The following is a 16,789-nucleotide window of genomic DNA, read 5'->3' on the forward strand; positions in this document are numbered from 1 at the left end:
TGAATGAGTGTAAAATGGTGAAAGGATCAGGGACTTCTTTCATGTCTGTAGTAACAAACCCTTGTGACAAGCAACTATACCTGCAATGCGAACCGGACCTAGAATATTCATTTGTTGTAACTCCTTGTATGTGATGGGGGAGGGGCGGTTTCACAAGTGAAAATACTCCAGAAGATAGAAAACCTGTCCCAGAGACACAGGAGGCATGCATGGCACCTGAACTTGGATGGCACGGAGTAGCCCCATCCTAAAAGGCCATGAACCCCAACCATGGAAACAGCCAGAGTGCAGGCACCTTTGGTAGGATGTGGTGAAGCGTCTGTGGCAGACTGGTAAAGACCAGTTTCACAGTACTGGTCTGACAGTGTTTGGCAAATTGGTCAGCCAGTGTTAGATGAACGTGATAACCACTACACTGCGGAAACTCCGTAAGCCAGTGAATTTAACATTCAACAATACGTGTTTTGGAGAATTAGCTTTCTCCAAATTGGCTTTGGGCAAATTTACTCCAGCCCACCGCTTCTATCCCAAGTTGCTTATTAAGCCATGTCTGAACAAGTGTGGTGCAATCCCCATAAAGAAATCCTCTGAAAACAATTTCTATCTCTCTTTTTAGAAATCTAGCTTTACTGCCCTGAATTTCTCTGGCAATTTTCAGATTATCCCGGGCTGTAGCCTTCCTGATGAAATGTCTTTGGCATCAGCCTCTGGGGCATTGACCTGACCTCTGGGGTGCTCCCCCTTGTGAACCTTCTGTATTTCTAAGGTAGCATCCCCTTCCTCAACGGGAGGCTCAGGGTTTTCTGATAAGAATTTAGCTTCTTTCCCACTTGTACTGAGCCACGGGATCACATTTATCTTCTTATGGACTAAAAACATCTCTTTCTCTGGAGTCTGCAATGGATGTTACCTTTGACTAGCTTTCCTGTCCTCCCCTATCAGGGACACCAGGATGACATTGTCACTTCTTCTCAAGGCTGTCATCACTTGGACATTACAGCTTGCTCTGCCGTGTCAGTGGGAATTAAGCTGCTTTGGCCCTCGTGGGTTCCTCTGTCCTCACTGATCTTGTTTTCCTAGCCCACGAAGGAGGGCTGTGGTGTGCGGTTTCTTGGCAGCTGGAGACCGCCAGCTTGTCAGAGTCCCCTCGCCGCCCTGTCTGACCCAGAGCATGAAGAGGACTGTGTTGGGAAGGCTTTGGTTATGGATTCAGCCTGGGGGAACTTCTGACAAGGAGACCGCTTTGTTTCTCTGCTTCCGTCCTCACTCACAGGCTTGGCCCCACATTGCCACACAGCCACCTGCCTTTTGGACCCCATATCACCCCCAGCCCTCCATCAGACCCGCTTCTTTACAACAACATCCAGACCACCACTGTGGCCCTCCCATTGTAAACACCATCCCACTGAGTCTTGCGGATGAATAGAATGTCTTTAAAAAAATTCGATCCCTCCACTTCATTCAATATTTATTGACCATTTACTGTGTGCCCAACACCGTGCCCCCCTTCTGTGAAGGATAAGCTGGGTTTAGCTCGAGGACACATGGTGATCTCAGTGGGGACCCGAGATTAATGCACAGGGGACTCTGAGGCACAGAGAACAAGAATTGATTATGAGCCGCAGACAAAGGTATAATAAATGTTGAGGGGTTCAGAGAAAACATAGCCGGGCGGGTTGAAGGGGTAGGGGTTTGGGTTTAAACTGGTCCTTGAACAACAGGAGGGATGGGGATGGACTGAGGAGGAGGAGGGGCATTCTGTAGGGAGGGGAGGATGATCTGGAAGTTTCTCAGGGGCAGGAGCGAGCTGGTCAGCCCCCACGAAGGGCAGTGACCGGCGGGGAGCCTCCCACTGCGCAGACAGCAATTTGACCACATTGGCAAAGTTGCTCTTCACACCGATTTCACAGGAGTGATGATTTCAATGGGAACATATGTACATTCAGGGTTTGCAAGTTTTGGTAATATTCAGAGAGAATTAGGGTCGTTTTGAGACAAGTTACCTGTCCTGGAGAATCTTTGATCATTTTTCAGAATTTATTTTTTCTTACATTTTTTCCCTCTTTTTGTATTTAAAGTTCTTTTCAGTCACGATACCCTCTTTTAATGCTTTTTATAACCAGGACAATTTGGATCACTGTGAGTGCCGAATGGGATTAGTTTGGAAAATGTTTGAGACAGAAATGGGCGTGCATGTCTGCGTAAGAGAAGGTCTAGAAGCAGCCACTGCAAGGGTGCTTTCTTTATTGAGTGTCACTGAGTGGGTGGAATGAACGGTGTTCTGTACCTTTCCTTTTTGGCTTGTGTGTATTTTCACATTTCTTTCACAGGGATGCATGGCTCTTATAAAAGGAAATCAACAACAACAGAAACTCATCAAGCGAAAGACACTGCAGAAGAAAATTTTCTGGAATTTTTCAGGGCTTGGAGTTCCTTGTTTGCAAGTTTTGGATTCATTTAAAGCCAATTATGTCTGCTCTGCACCACGGCCACGCTTGTGGGTTTCTCTACTGTTTGAAGGATTTAAGACTTGCATCCTGGCCAGCTTGCTTTCAGCCAAATTGTTTTCTGCCCCGTTGCCAGGGCTTGTGATGGACAGCCTGAGCAGAGCAGCCAGGCATGGATGGAGCAGGCGGGTCACCTCTGTGATGCCACTTGAAAGGCGCGAGCCTTTATGTTCAGTCACAGCGGATTTCAGTCTTGCTGTACATCAGAGTCCCCAGGGAGCTCTCTAGACCGGCAGCTGCCCGAGGATTCGGATCCATTAGTATTTTAGGGCATTTAGTGCATTTAAAAAACCACTCAGAGGATTCCTCTATGCCCTAAGAGACAAGACCCACTGAGCTAAAATATCCCTGGGTGGCTCCCTCCTGAGCTTCTGCACTGGATCAACCCACTCTATTTTCTTTTTTATAAATTTTAATATATTTTTGAGAGGGAGAGGGCATGAGCAGGGGAAGAGAGAGCGGGAGAGAGAAGGAGACACAGAATCAGAAGCAGCCTCCAGGCTCCGATCTGTCAGCACAGAGCCCGACACAGGACTCGAACCCATGGACCATGAGATCATGGCCTGAGCCGAAGTTGGACACTTAACCAACCGAGCCACCCAGGTGCCCCGAACCCCTCTACTTTCGATGGGGCATGTGTCTCAAGGTGTGGTGCAGGGACCTCCTTGCAGAATCAGCCAGGAGGCCGCTCACCCTGCAGATCCCTGAGCCCCACTGCAGACACTGAATCATGATCTCTGGATGTTGGATCCGAGGGCCGAATTTTCATAAGTTCCTCCTAAGTCTTTTGCGCCCTATTTGAAAATGTGAGAACTACTGTTGCCATACATCTCTAACCAGCTTTTCTTTTTCTTTCTGTTTTCACCTGCCTCTCCCTAGCACCTCGGTTTTGTTCATCCTTCATGGGATTGGCATTTCTTCTTCTTCTTTTTTGAATTTGTATTTTTGATTGAAATATAGTTGACATAATATTAAATTAGTTTCAGGTGTACAACATAGTGACTCAACAGTTATGTACATTACAAAATGCTCTCCATGATAAGTACATTACAATTTTCTTGACTGTATTCCCTATGCTGTAGTTTTCATCCCTGGGACTTACTTATTTTATAACTGGAAGTTTGTACCTATTAATCCCCTCTGTCCACTTCATCCATCTCCCGCCTCCCTCCCCTCTGATGACCACCAGTTTGTTCTTCATGTTGGTCAGTCTGTTCTGTTGTTTGTTCGTGTCTATGGGCTTGGCATTTCTAAAGCCCAGCTTTTCCTCTGCTGACCACTTTTCTTCTAGAGGCCGATTATAACCTAATCCAAAACTCTGTGCAGTGGATTCAAAGATACAGTTTTTATATTAATACATCCATTTTATAACTGAGCCTATGATAGGTATATATTTCCCTGTTCTAAAAATATGTACTTCTAAAGATTTGGAAATACTAAAAAGGAGAAATTGGAACCATGTAATTGCTCATATTCTTATCAGTCAAAGACAACAGCTGCCTACAATTTCATACCTTTATTATTTTTGTCTTTTTCTTTTTAATATGTGGGACTTTTTATTTCTTATTTTTTATTATATTTATTTATTTATTTTATATTTCTTTACTTCTGAGGGGGCAGAGAGAGAGGGAGACAGAGATTCCCAAGCAGGCTCCACACTGACAGCAGAGAGCCTGATCAGGGGCTTAGACTCACAAGCCATGAGATCATGACCTGGGCCAAAGTCCGACGCTTAAGTGACTGAACCACCCAGGCACCCTTTAATGTATAGGAATTAAAAAAAACCCACCACATTCCACTTAGCACAATACCCTCCAGTTCCATCCACATTATTGCAAATGGCCAGATTTCATTCTTTCTCATTGCCAAGTAGTATTCCATTGTATATATAAACCACATCTTCTTGATCCATTCATCAGTTGAAATAAGTCAGAGAAAGACAGGTATCATACATTCTCACTTATAAGTGGAGGTTGAGAAACTTAACAGAGAACCATAGGGGAAGGGAAGGGGAAAATAATTTCAAACAGAGAGAGAGGCAAACCATAAGAGGCTCTTAAATGCAGAGAACAAACTAATGGGTTAGGGGGAGGTGGGAGGAGGGTGGGAAGGAAAAATGGGCAATGGGCATTGAGGAGGGCACTTGCTGGGATGAGCACTGGGTGTTGTATGTAAGCGATGAATCATGGGAATCTATCCCAAAAACCACGATCACACTGCATACATTGTATGTCAGCCAAATTGACAATAAATTATTAAAAAAAAACCTAAAAAAACCCCAAACCATGATTGTACAATTGTGGAAATTGGGCATCACAACCTTTATCTTCATAGACTGATTGTAGTTCTAGAAAGAAAGGTGTAATGATATTGAATAAGACGCTTGTGGACTTTTACTTTGTAATTGTCTTCCTTGGTAAGAGAGGAGACATTTTCTTCAGTTCCCATTAGGGTGTGAGAAATGAAGAGCTAGGTGGGGCCCAAGATTTTCAAGGACAAACACCTCTTTATGTAATTAGCTGTTAATGAGAAGAAGGGGGCTGGCAAATTTATTGGTTTAGTCACATAGACTTGGGAACCAAGTTATAATGCACTTATAAGAAGTGCATTTATTCACTTAAGTCATAAAATATATTGGTAGAGGAAATTGAATTTGCTAAATTAAGCTGCCAAATGATCTCACTAAATCATTTAAAAACAGTTTAAATTGGTGTGGGGGGCACCTGCGTGGCTCAGTTGGTTATGCATCTGACTTCAGCTCAGGTCATGATCTCATGGTTCCTGAGTTTGAGCCCCATGTCAGGCTCTGGGCTGACAGCTTGGAACTCAGAGGGTGGAGACTGCTTCAGATTCTATGTCTCCTTCTGTCTGTGTCCCTCCCCCTATTCATGCTCTGTCTCTCTCTTTATCTCAAAAATAAATAAACATTAAAAAATTAAATCAGTGTGTATACCCTGTGGGTTCTATTGGATAAATATTCTCAGAGTCTTGGGGATTGGGGGGGTAATTGTAGAAAAAAGTCTGTAGCTACAGATAACAAAGATATATTTTCTTGCTCATGCTTCAAGTCCATAGTGGCTTGACAGGAAGACCTGTGCAGGTACCTGGGGCTCACCATTTGCAACATTTTTGATTGCCAAAGATGGGGGAAGGAAAGATGGAGACACATTGGCTCTTACATACTAATGTTTTATTGGCTATGACAAGACAGTGCCATTGTTGACTGTCCTAGGGGTGGGTCATAGTCCTCTGATGCTTGGAAGTGGAGGGAACCAAACCTTGGTGTTTGGTCATTTGTCTACTATACTGGGGTCTCACTCTGTACACATGAGCAACTAGAGAGCGCCTCTAACAGATTCCAACACAATCATTTGTAGGTCACTTACCAGGTTTCTGCCTTTTCAGTTTATTTAATTTCTTCATAAGAGACTTGTTAGGGTGTGTTAAGCATTGTCCTCTCTCTCTGACTCTCTTTTGTAAAATGTCAGTACCCTTCCATGGAAAACACTTTGTCAGAAAGTGCATAGAGGCTCTGGGCAGGTGTCCCTGAAAGAGAAGGAGGCCCAAGGAAGGGGCATGTTGGGGAGGGTAGCCTGGGATTTGGTAGCTAGGTATGGCTTCTCCATTTCTTTGCTGACTCACAAAAACCATGAATATTCTACTTTCCCTGCAGGTTTTTGCTTCTCCTGGTAGTTATCAGCTGTTTCTCTGCTCATCCAGCCCACCCCCTTCCATCAGGAAGGTAATGAGATTCCAGAAAAAAGAATCCTGCAACCACTCCACCCCTGTGTATTATGCCTATGGGGACCAGCGACAAGATTCATCCTAGTTAGATGGCATTTTGCCTGGGGTCAGAGAGGGACAATCCAACTTCCATCCAAGTACTAACCAGGCCTGACCCTGCTTAGCTTCCGAGAGCAGACAACCCAACTTCCATAGTCAAGGTCATAAGTATTCACTGAGCACTAACTGTGTGTCACCGTTTTCTAGGGGTCTTAAAGGGGGAAAAAAACCACTGTGGCTCGTGGGAAATTTAAAATTTACAATAACATCTTAGTTATCTTGAACCTCTAAAAAATGTAAGTCTTTAAAACAGTCCAGTGAAAGTACACTTAAGTACAATTTTCATTGAGTATTTCGTATGATTCTATTTTCTTTTTCTTCTTACATTGAAATTATACTTCAACACATTTTTAAATGGTTGTCCTAGAGTTTGTGATATGCATTTGCAACTAATCTAAATAGATTTTCTTAGAATACTGTATTGCTTTATGAGTAGTGCAGGCACTTTATAACAGAATACTCTCAATTCCTTCTCCCCAACCCTTAAAATATCATTTCATAAAGTATAATCACTAATACGTTGGTACTATTATGACTTTGAACAATAATTCAGAGATGAATGAAGAATAAGAAAAATGGGGGTGTCTGGGTAGCTCAGTTGGTTACACATTTGACTCTTGATTTCATCTCAGGTCATGATCTTGTGGTTTGTGAGACTGAGATCAACATTGGGCTTTGCACTGACAGTGTGGGGCCTGCTTGGGATTCTCAAAATAAATAAATAAATATTTAAAAAAAAGAATAAGAAAAAGAAAGCTTTTATTTTACTTTTGTTTATTCCTCCTTGTAATGCTCTTCCTTCCTTTGCATATAGATCCAAATTTCTCTGCCATTTTCTCTTTGAAGAATTTCTTTTACATTTTTTGCAGGGCAGATCTGATGGTATTGCATTTTTTTTATTTTAGAAAATATTTCTCTTTACTTTTTTTAGTGTTTATTCATTTTTGAGAGACAGAGAGACATAGAGTGAGTGGGGTAGGAGCAGGGAGAAGGGAGACACAGAATCTGAAGCAGGCTGCAAGCTCTGAGCTGTTAACATAAAGCCTGACACGGGGCTTGAACTCACTGGTGACAAGATCATGACCTGAGTTGAAGTCAAATGCTTAACTGATTGAGTCACCCAGGGGCCCCAATTTCTCTTTAACTTTTGAAGGATAGCCTTGCTGGATTCAGAATTTTAGGTTGGTGGTGTTTTCTTTCAATACTTTAAATATTTCACTCCACTTTCTTCTTGTTTGCATGATTTCTGACAAGAAGTCAGTGGTAATTCTTACACTTGTTCCTGTATAGGTAAGGTGTGTCCATTCCCCACTTCCCCTACTTCTTTCTAGATTTCCTCTTTGTCTTCTTCTCTTTCTGCACTTTGACTACGATATACTTTGTGTAGATTGTTTTGATATTTATCCTGCTTGGTGTTCTCTGTGTGTACACAATCTGTGGTTTGGCATTGTTAATTTTGGAAAATTCTCTGCCATTATTACTTTGAATATATATATTTATATATATGTTTTTTCTGGCCCATTCTTTCTTTCTTTTTCATCTAGCATTTCAATGATACCTTTTGAAATTGTTCCAGAGTTCCTGGATATTCTTTTGTGTTTTGAATTCCTTTTTTCTCATTGCATTTCTGTTAAGGACATTTCTATTGTCTTCAGTCTCCTTGATTCTCTCTTCAGCCATGTCTAGTCTACTGATGAGCCCTTCAAAGACATTTTTGTTACAGTGTGTTTGATTTCTAGCATCTCCTTGTGATTCTTTCTCAGAGTTTCCATCTTTCTGTTTACATGAGCCCTCTCTTCTTACGTGTTGTCTACTTTTTCCATCAGAACCCTTAGCATATTAATCACAGTTACTTAAAGTCCCCTGTCTGATAATTACTTAAACATATTTTTTAATGTTTATTTATTTTTGAGAGAGAGAGAGAGAAAGAAAGAGGGCAACAGAATCCAAAGCAGGCTCCACGCTCCAAGCTGTCAAGACAGAGGCCAATGTGGGACTTGAGTCCACAAACTGTGAGATCATGACCTGAGTCCAAGTCAGATGCTTAACTGACTGAGCCACTCAGGCACTCCTCTCTTATAATTCTTAAATCTTTCATATCTGAGTTTGTTTCTGATGCTTGTTTTGTCCCTTCATACTTTATTTATTCTTGCCTTTTAGCATGCCTTGTAATTTTTGTTTGAAAGCCTAGGAACTGAGCTAAATGGGCCCTTGGGGTGAGGTTTTATGTTGATCTTGCTAGGAATTGGGTTGTGTTTAATGTTTGCTATCGTCGTCCTAAGTGCAAGATGCTTAAAATCCTTCTTTCAAATTCCTTCGTTTTATCTCCCCTATTGTCTTTGGATCTCCCTAGAGACTCCTCTGAGTAGAATAAGTACCCTGAGCTCTTTCAGTTTTAATCCACCATTAATGGGTAATACTGGATCCCTGGAGGTGTGGTAGTAGGAAGTGAGGAAGGGAAGAGTTCTACGATGTTATGAATGCATTTCAGTCCTTTGGTTGGCTTATGTCCCTGGGCTGTCACAAGTGTTTCTTAGGTGAGACAGTGAAACCAGAGGGGCCAGAGATGGGTCAGGCTCTGGGCTTTTCTCCTGGAGAGTAGGCCTTGGTTACAGAGGCTGCCTTGAGTTATTTAAAAATGGTGACTCTTCCCTTCCCGTCTATCAAAATCATAGGATCTTTCTCAGCTCTTCATCATGATAGTGTGGTTTAGTTCTAGAAGTAAAGCCCACCAGAGCATAGGGCGCCCAAGATTCTGGCTCCAGGAGCCTCTCTCCTTCTTGTCCACACTTAACCTTTGGCAGCTCGTCAGAGGTACCACTGAGATGCTCCTACCCATCCATGGCTGCAGCAGATCGACTCCTGGTAAACTGACTTACCTTGTCCCCTGGCTGTGACTCTCTGGCTTTGTCGGTCTCTCAGATTTTGGGGGGTGATGGTTTGCCCTCAATTCTCTAATGGGTCTCAGAAATGTTACTGATTTTCGGTTGGCTCATTTCTGTTTGTCATGTTGTGAGTGTAGGAGTGACAACTTCCAAGCTCTTCACATGTTAGAATAGAAACTGGAAGTCCTATGAATGCCGGAGTCCAGCTCCAGCAGGTCTGGGGGTCCCTGAAAGGATAGACAGTGTTGGCATGTGAGAGTGATGAGAGAGCCACAAATTTTATTCTTTGTTGTTCATCACCAGGCAGACATCTCTCTCCTTCAGTCTGCTTTGGTGTCTCCTTTATTTGTTAAGCAATAACATGACATCAGAAAACAGAAATTGTTTACAGTTTTAACTCTTAGTGATAAGGTTGTTTTAATTATCAAAGCTGTGCAGAGACAAGTTTTACAGAAGTATTTTTGTAGAACCATCCCAATTTATTCTTGGCATCAGTCCCCAAGGTCAAGAAAGTAACAAATCCACCTTATTTTGTATGGGTAGGTTTTGGCCAATAAATAAATATGTGGCTCTACCTCATTCTTGTAGACACATAAATATATAGAACCGATATATGTATGTATATGTTCGTGTCTCCGCAGATAAAGGAGGAAAAGGGCATACACTAAACACAGTTTAGAGCCCTCTAGAGGGCGCTCCAAGGACCGCTTCTGAGCAACAAGCAGGGGTAGGGGGAGAAAACTGAAGGGACCAAGCACGACATCCAGTTGACTGGGCAACTGATCCCTTAAGCACGGGGGCTGAGGATTTCGTATTTAAAGAAAAGGCATGCGTGCCGCCAGGGTGCAAGGCAGTTCCTACCTGAGCATTAGCCAGGTAACTGTAGACCCCAGGATCCAATGCAGCTGTCCCTTCTCTGCCTGCTAAGTTGTACAGCAGCGCTCTGTCAGGGGGGAGGATCCACGAGGCAGTTCAGGTGGGGCTCCAATATGGGCACCTGGGTTGTAGGTCAGTCTTTCCCCAATGTGGTCCTGGGACAAGCGGCTTGCCTGGAAAATGGTGGGAAAGCGCATTCTAGAATCTGGCCCCGCCCCCAGGGCAGTCAAAGCAACCGCTTTGGGGGCGGAGCCCAGTGAACTGGTCTTCAGGAGATTCTTGGTCTTCCAGGTGATTCTGATGCAGGCTCACAAAGGAGAATCACAGTGAGAGCCCCTGATTGTCATGCATCAGAACTAGCAGGAAGTAGGCTCGGTTGGTTGAACTTCTGACTTGGGCTCAGGTCTTGATCTCACCGTCTGTGGGTTTAAGCCCCGAGTTGTGCGCTGTGCTGGCAGCTCTGAGCCTGGAGCCTGCTTCAGATTCTGTGTCTCCCTCTCTTCCTGCCCCTCCCCTCTCACAGTCTGTCCCTCTCTCAAAAATAAATAAACATTAAGAAAAACAAAAAGGAACTAGTGTGAAGTCATCTTCAGCCTCTGTAGTAAGAGACACAGAAAGAGGAAAAGCCAGACTCTGCTCTTGGTAGAAGACACCAGTGTCAGTTTAATTGGTGTCCAGGAGAAGCCTCTGGGCTTGCTCCTTTCTCCATTTTAACTTCTTTCCTTAGCTTCAGCAAGATGGGAGTCTTTTATGATACATTATACATATAAAACTGTATATATTGTATATATATATATATATATAGTTATGTTACAAATGTAGTTATGTTATATATATGTACATGTTATATGTAGTACATGATACACAGAAGTACAATGTAAAAATACATAGTACATGTTAATATATATTATATTACATTATATATATAATATGTATATGTAATCACAAAAAAGTCACATTCTTCCAAAGCTAAGGAAAAGGCTACAGACAAATACAGAATATTGCATATCTATCTCTCCAACGGCTTTTTAAGACTGCGCTTTTCTCACAGGTGAATGATATTGTCCATCTCACCACATCTTCATCAACACTGGGGGTTTTGTGCTCAATTTTTATGCTGAAAGAAGTTGTATCCTGTTGTTTTATTTCCTATTTAGTTGATCCACAGTAGAGTGGAATGTTTTCCATTGTTGATTTATTACCACTCATATTAAACTGCATACTTCGTGCTTTTTGTCAGTTTGTGTCAGTTTGAGCTATTTAAGATTAACCACATGTATTTCATTTTAACTACATATATTTTTACTGGGAGGTGCCCATCTTTTTTCCTTTGGGAGATCTATTCCTTTAGGCTGAGGCACTTTTTCTCTTTGGTGTGTTTAACTCATGTTCAGTTCAGTTTTTATTTTTTAAGTTTATTGCCGTTTTATTTTTAAATATTTACTGTTTTAATCTATTAATTTAGTTTTCAGTTTCCCTACCTTCGTGGCTTTTGTTTTGACAAGTCAGTAATATCTTGGAAACATGCAACTACAAAGCATGCAAAGTGTTTCTTATTTAAGAAAATCCTTCAAAAAACAAATACTTTTGCAATGCAAATAATCTCCCCTCATCTGTGTGATTTCCAAGTTTGGATATTTCTCATGGCATTTCACATTTCCAATAGGTGTGGATGAAGAGACAGTCGTGGATGTTAGAATCGGCCGAAATCCAGAAAGAGTTGCTATTTACCCCCCTTGTTTTCTGCCATGTAGTGTGTCTTTATGGAGGCAGTGAAGGATAGGCTCAGCCCTGGCCCTGCTTTGGGGTGGTGGGGAGGGGAAATGTAGGGAGAAAAAGCATCTGTACCCGAACATCCCATAGTGTAATCCAGTCACAGAGAAGTGTGAGGACCTGGCAGAGGTGGGTGGAGGTGCACCCGCAGCTCAGGGCTTGTGTCTGACCCTGGCCAGGGCATGGGGTGCTGATCAGGGCTTGCACCGCTGTTCTGGCGGGGACTGGGTGGGGGTGAGGCGGTTGTCCTCGGGCCTGTCTGAACAAGCAGACTTCACCTCCTGGTGATTTGCCTGTACCTTCTGAGAGCCGCTGGGCCCAGGCCCTACCGTGGACAGGCGTTGACAGGTGTGGCGCTGGAGGGTGGTGCTGGAGGGTGGCCCGTGAGGGCATGCCACACCTCTCCAAGGTTGTGCGGCCACCAGGAGTGCTGTCCCTGAGATGCTGAGGGTGTGGGGACCATGGGCAGGTGGGGACCTCTGCTAGAGGACCAGCGACCCCTCAGCCCCCTTCACCTCATCTGCGAGAACTCTGTTGGTGCTGCTGGAAGCGTGGCTGGGAACACCCCCAATCTTGGGCAACTTACTCAGTGTTTCCAAGCCTCAGTGTCCCCATCCATAAATGGGGTCTGTAACAGTGCTTGTAATTCAGTCATGAGGCTTCACAGAGAGAGAGAGAGAGAGAGAGTGGGGCAGTGCTCCATAAATCCAGGCAATGCATCTGAGGACAGCAGCTCTTCCAGAAGGCTGGGCAGGGCGCCACTCTGGGACTCTCTGGGTGCCCTCCTAGGTCACTGGTCACACGCACAGCCACTCTGTGTATGTGCTGCTTTTCTCCCCTGGACCCAGGCTTCCTGATGACAGAGATGGCCTTTCCTCTCTGCCCCCGTGTGTCTAGTGCATGATCTGGCCAGGGCAGGGGGGACTTTGACCACTGAGTAACTGGAATGACCAGATCCAGGTACCAGATCTCATCTCCAGGGCCTTCCCATCCTCTTGATGGCCACATGCCACCCCCATGCTGCGTGAGGCCACAGAGAGGTCCCTTTGTCCCCCAAACCTATTCCCTTTGTCCAGTCCTGGTGTCTCCCCCATCACAGAGCTAACTCTGGTCCCTTTTAGGGTGCAGGAAAGGTCGCAGGGGTGGGGCTGGGAGAAGGCAAAGGGAGGGCTTGGGCAGTGATTCCCATGCAAAGCAACAAGAGCCTGGAACATAGCAGCAGGGAGGGGGGGTGTTGGTGGGGATGATGGACGGGGGTGGGGGCGGGCAGCAGGGGTGGGTGGGCCGTAGGGGGATGGGCAGTGGGCATCGTGGTGTAGTAAGTGACCCAGAGAACCTTTGGGTCTGAGGCTTTGGCCTTGGTTTGAAAAAACTTCCCAGGAGAATCGAATGTGCAACCAAGGCAGAAAAGTGCTTAATGCTGGGCTTTCCCACGTAAGCTGCAGATGGAGGAAATAGCTCTGTGGTGCTGGGCTCAGAGTCTGGGGGCTTCCTTCTGCCTGTGGGAATACCCAGCTTGTAGCCACTGCACCAGAGCTCAGGCTCTTGCACGAACAGGTGTTTTCAGTGACTGCACACGAAGTCCATTGCTGCAAAAAGGAGTATTACTGTCTGTAATTAAAACATTAGCAGCACCTTGACATTATTCTCATGCTTATAAATAATTTATTTTTGTATTTTCATGTTGCATTAGCACTGCTGCGCGTGTCATTACCTTTTCTCTCGCTTCAAGGAAAAATTATCTCACAATGCTCGAGCTGTCCAGACGACCTGTGATTCTCACACCTGGGGCTGCAGACAGGGATGTTCTGAGGGGGGACAAGTCTGACTCCAGGGTCTTTGTTTGGGTGGGGGAGGAAAGGGGTGGTGGTTAGTTTAGACGATATGGGCCTGGAAATGAGTTGAATATGGTTTGCAAGTTTTCATGTACTTTTGAAATGATGTTGACCCATCCAAGACATTTCCGTCTCAAATCGGGGCTTGATTGCCCCTTCAAAGTTCTGGATGGCTTTCAGTTCGTATTCCCCTGCTCCTTTCCACCTTGTGTTTGGGATCCATTTGTCTTTGGTTGGTTCCCTAGACTAGGAAAAAAAGGCAGAGCAAAAAAGCCCTCTTTTGTTGATTTCAGGAGTAAATCTTAGCCCTTAGGAAGCTGGGAATCTTGTATAGAGGAGCAGACATCAACTAGAAAGTTAAAAGTAGGAAGACAGAGAAAAAGTTAGAAACAGAGGAGGGCATAGCTAATCTAAACCAAGGGGTGGGGGCATCTATAAAGTTTTCTCAAAGGAGGTGACATTTTGTATGGGTTTTGAAGGATGAATAGGAGTTTTCTAGAAGTAGGCAGGGGATAGTGGTCATGAAGAAAGGCAGAGGAAGAAAATTGTGTTGCATTTCTCCCAGTTTCTGGAGAATGGGTGGAGACAGCTTAAAAGATAGCTTCTCTTCCAGAGAAGAGAGCTTAGTCTCACTTTATAGTGTTGGAATATAGACTTGAGATCAATTGGGTGTTATTTACTCTTCCCCCTTGGGGTGAGATCATGGCCTCTTAGTAGAAAGAATTTAGACTTTGGGGTTAGGGAGAACTGGCACTGAATCTTGGCTTTGCACTTGCCAGCGATGAGGACCGGGGCGAGTTATTTCTCTTCCCCGAGCCTTAGTGTTTTCCTCTTGCTTACAGTTGACAATGCCCTTGGTGCCGGAACCTGAGGGGTTATTTCAGAAGCCGTGCTCAGCATGGTGGGATGCTGCATGTATGCGTACTGGCAAGAACAGTGGGTGGAGGACGATGGGCAAAGGCATCTTTGGGAACTGAGCTGTCAGCCGGAGGGAGGAAGGGGCTCAAGACCTGGAATTCTGTAAAAAGTTTTTTAATTGAAGTGTAGTTGACATACAATGTTATTTATATTAGTTTCAGGTGTACAACATAGTGATTCAACAAGTGTATGCATTATGCAGTGCTTGCCATGTTAAGTGTAGTTACCAGCTGTCACCATGCAAAGTTATGACAATATTATTGATTTTGTTCCCTATGTGGTACATTTGATCCCTGTGACTTATTTATTTTATACCTGGAAGTTTGTACCCCTAAACCCCTTCCACTCTTTTTGCCTCCCCTCCCCTCTAGAAACCACCAGTTTGTTCTCTGTATTTATGACTCTGTTTCTATTTTTGTTGTTTTTTTTTTTTTGTAGATTCTGCATGTAAGTGAAATCATATGGTATTTGTTTTTCTCTGCCTGATTTATTTCACTTAGCATGATACCTTCTAGGTCCATCCACGTTCCTGTGAATGGCAGGATTTCATGAGTAATGAATGAATGATATTCTATTTTGTTATCCATCCATCCATCCATCCATCCATCCATCCATCGACAGACACTTAGTTGCTTCTGTATCCTGGCTATTGTGAACACTGCTGCAGTAACCACAGGGGTCCATGTATCTTTTTAAATTAGTGTTTTTGTTTTCTTTGGGTAAATACCCAGATGTGGAATTACTGGATCACAAGGTGATTCTCTTTCTAGTTTTTTGAGAAGCCTTCATACTGTTTTGTGCAGTGGCTGCACCAGTTTGTGCTCCTACTGAGAGAGTCCAGGGTCCCCTTTTCTCCACACGCTCGCCAACCCTTGTTGTTCCTCGTGTTGTTGATTTTAGCCCTCTAGCAGGTGTGAAGTGATATCTCAGTGTGGCTTTGATTTGTGTTTCTCTGATGATGCGTGACGTTAAGCATCTTTCCACGTAAGACCCGAGACTCTTACCAGATTTCCTCTGAGGGAAGGCCATGGTCAGGGAGAGGAGCCAGGGGTCAGAACCCCAGATCGAGGAGGGAAAGGGTTACCATCGGGATGGCGGGTCGTGGACAGTGTGGTAGCAAGCCAGGCTCTGTTCTAAACTCTACATAGATGCTCTCATCTAACCTTCACATCCATCCCACCAGATAGAAGCTATGTCTTCTTATTGTGGTAAAATACATATAACATCAAATTTACCATTTTAACCGTTTTCAGGTGATCTAGTACAGTCACACTGTTGTACAACCATACCACCATGCGTCTCCAGAATGTTCTCTTGTCCCAACTGAAGCTCTGCACCCATTAATTAAGCAACAGCTCCCCACCCCTCCCCCAGCCCTGACCACTACCCTTCCACTTGCCACTAGCCCTGTACGGATGTGTGTTCTGGAACCAGCGAGTTTCCAAGGTCATGTGAGAGACTGCAATCAGAGGCCCTCAAAACAGAGTAGCTGGGAGTGTCGTCAGACGTCAGAACACAGAGGGTCATCAAGGCTGTTGGGGAAGGGCCAGGGAAGGCTTCCTATAGGAGGAGGTGAGGCCAGAGAGTGACTCTGAAGGGCGGGAGGATCTGCAGGCCAGCTCAGGATGTAATTACGCCGGAAAAAGGCATAAATTCTCCAAGTAAAGTAAAAGCTAATTGAAATGTCAGCAATGTCACCTGTGTTCTCTCCCAAAGCCAGGATCCTCTACGCCTCATAAGAGCCCCGCCGGAAACCATTGCCAAGAAGTGTTCTCTTTAATTGGACAAGGTGCTGATTTAGACAATGCCTCTCCAGTGTGGATTAAAGAACAAAAGTAAATTACTTAATCGTGGTTTGCGTATGAAGCAAATGCTTCTGGGGGCGGGGGGACTGCGGGAGGAGGTGGAATTTCTCTTCACCCCATTTGGCTCATTTAATAAAAAAAAAAAATCAAACCTCATCTAAGCCTTAACCTACTGGGGCTGAGGCTGTGACAAGGGACTCTCCAGCAAGCTCCCAGGAACCCCAAGAGGCCAGAAAACCTCCCTGACCTTCTCGAAGCAGAGAGGAGAGGAGGGGGTGGGGGCAGGGGCTGGATTGGAGGAACAGTCAGCGCTAGAAGGGAAGTAGGGGACTCATACGGAGCCACAG

At 44.4% G+C, this 16,789-nt stretch overlaps 1 protein-coding gene across 6 annotated transcripts in view; it reads left to right on the forward strand.

The window, feature by feature from the left end:
• LOC115286558 overlaps nucleotides 1–16,490 on the forward strand; it is a 28,727-nt gene extending 12,237 nt beyond the window's left edge. Inside the window, exons 3-5 of one of the 6 annotated variants that reach the window (XM_029933027.1) lie at nucleotides 2,331–2,662; nucleotides 6,181–6,249; nucleotides 16,354–16,490. In XM_029933027.1, coding sequence (XP_029788887.1) covers nucleotides 2,331–2,662; nucleotides 6,181–6,249; nucleotides 16,354–16,417 — 465 coding nt within the window. In that variant the 3' untranslated portion in view covers nucleotides 16,418–16,490. Of the gene's footprint in view, nucleotides 1–2,330; nucleotides 2,663–6,180; nucleotides 6,250–11,162; nucleotides 11,341–16,353 lie in introns of those variants that run through there. The other 5 variants (XM_029933028.1, XM_029933029.1, XM_029933032.1 and 2 more) reach the window with 5 other exon arrangements.
• The last annotated feature ends 299 nt before the right edge of the window (nucleotides 16,491–16,789 follow it).

The sequence above is a fragment of the Suricata suricatta genome, chromosome 3 (assembly GCF_006229205.1).
Source record: "Suricata suricatta isolate VVHF042 chromosome 3, meerkat_22Aug2017_6uvM2_HiC, whole genome shotgun sequence".
NCBI lineage: Eukaryota > Metazoa > Chordata > Mammalia > Carnivora > Herpestidae > Suricata > Suricata suricatta.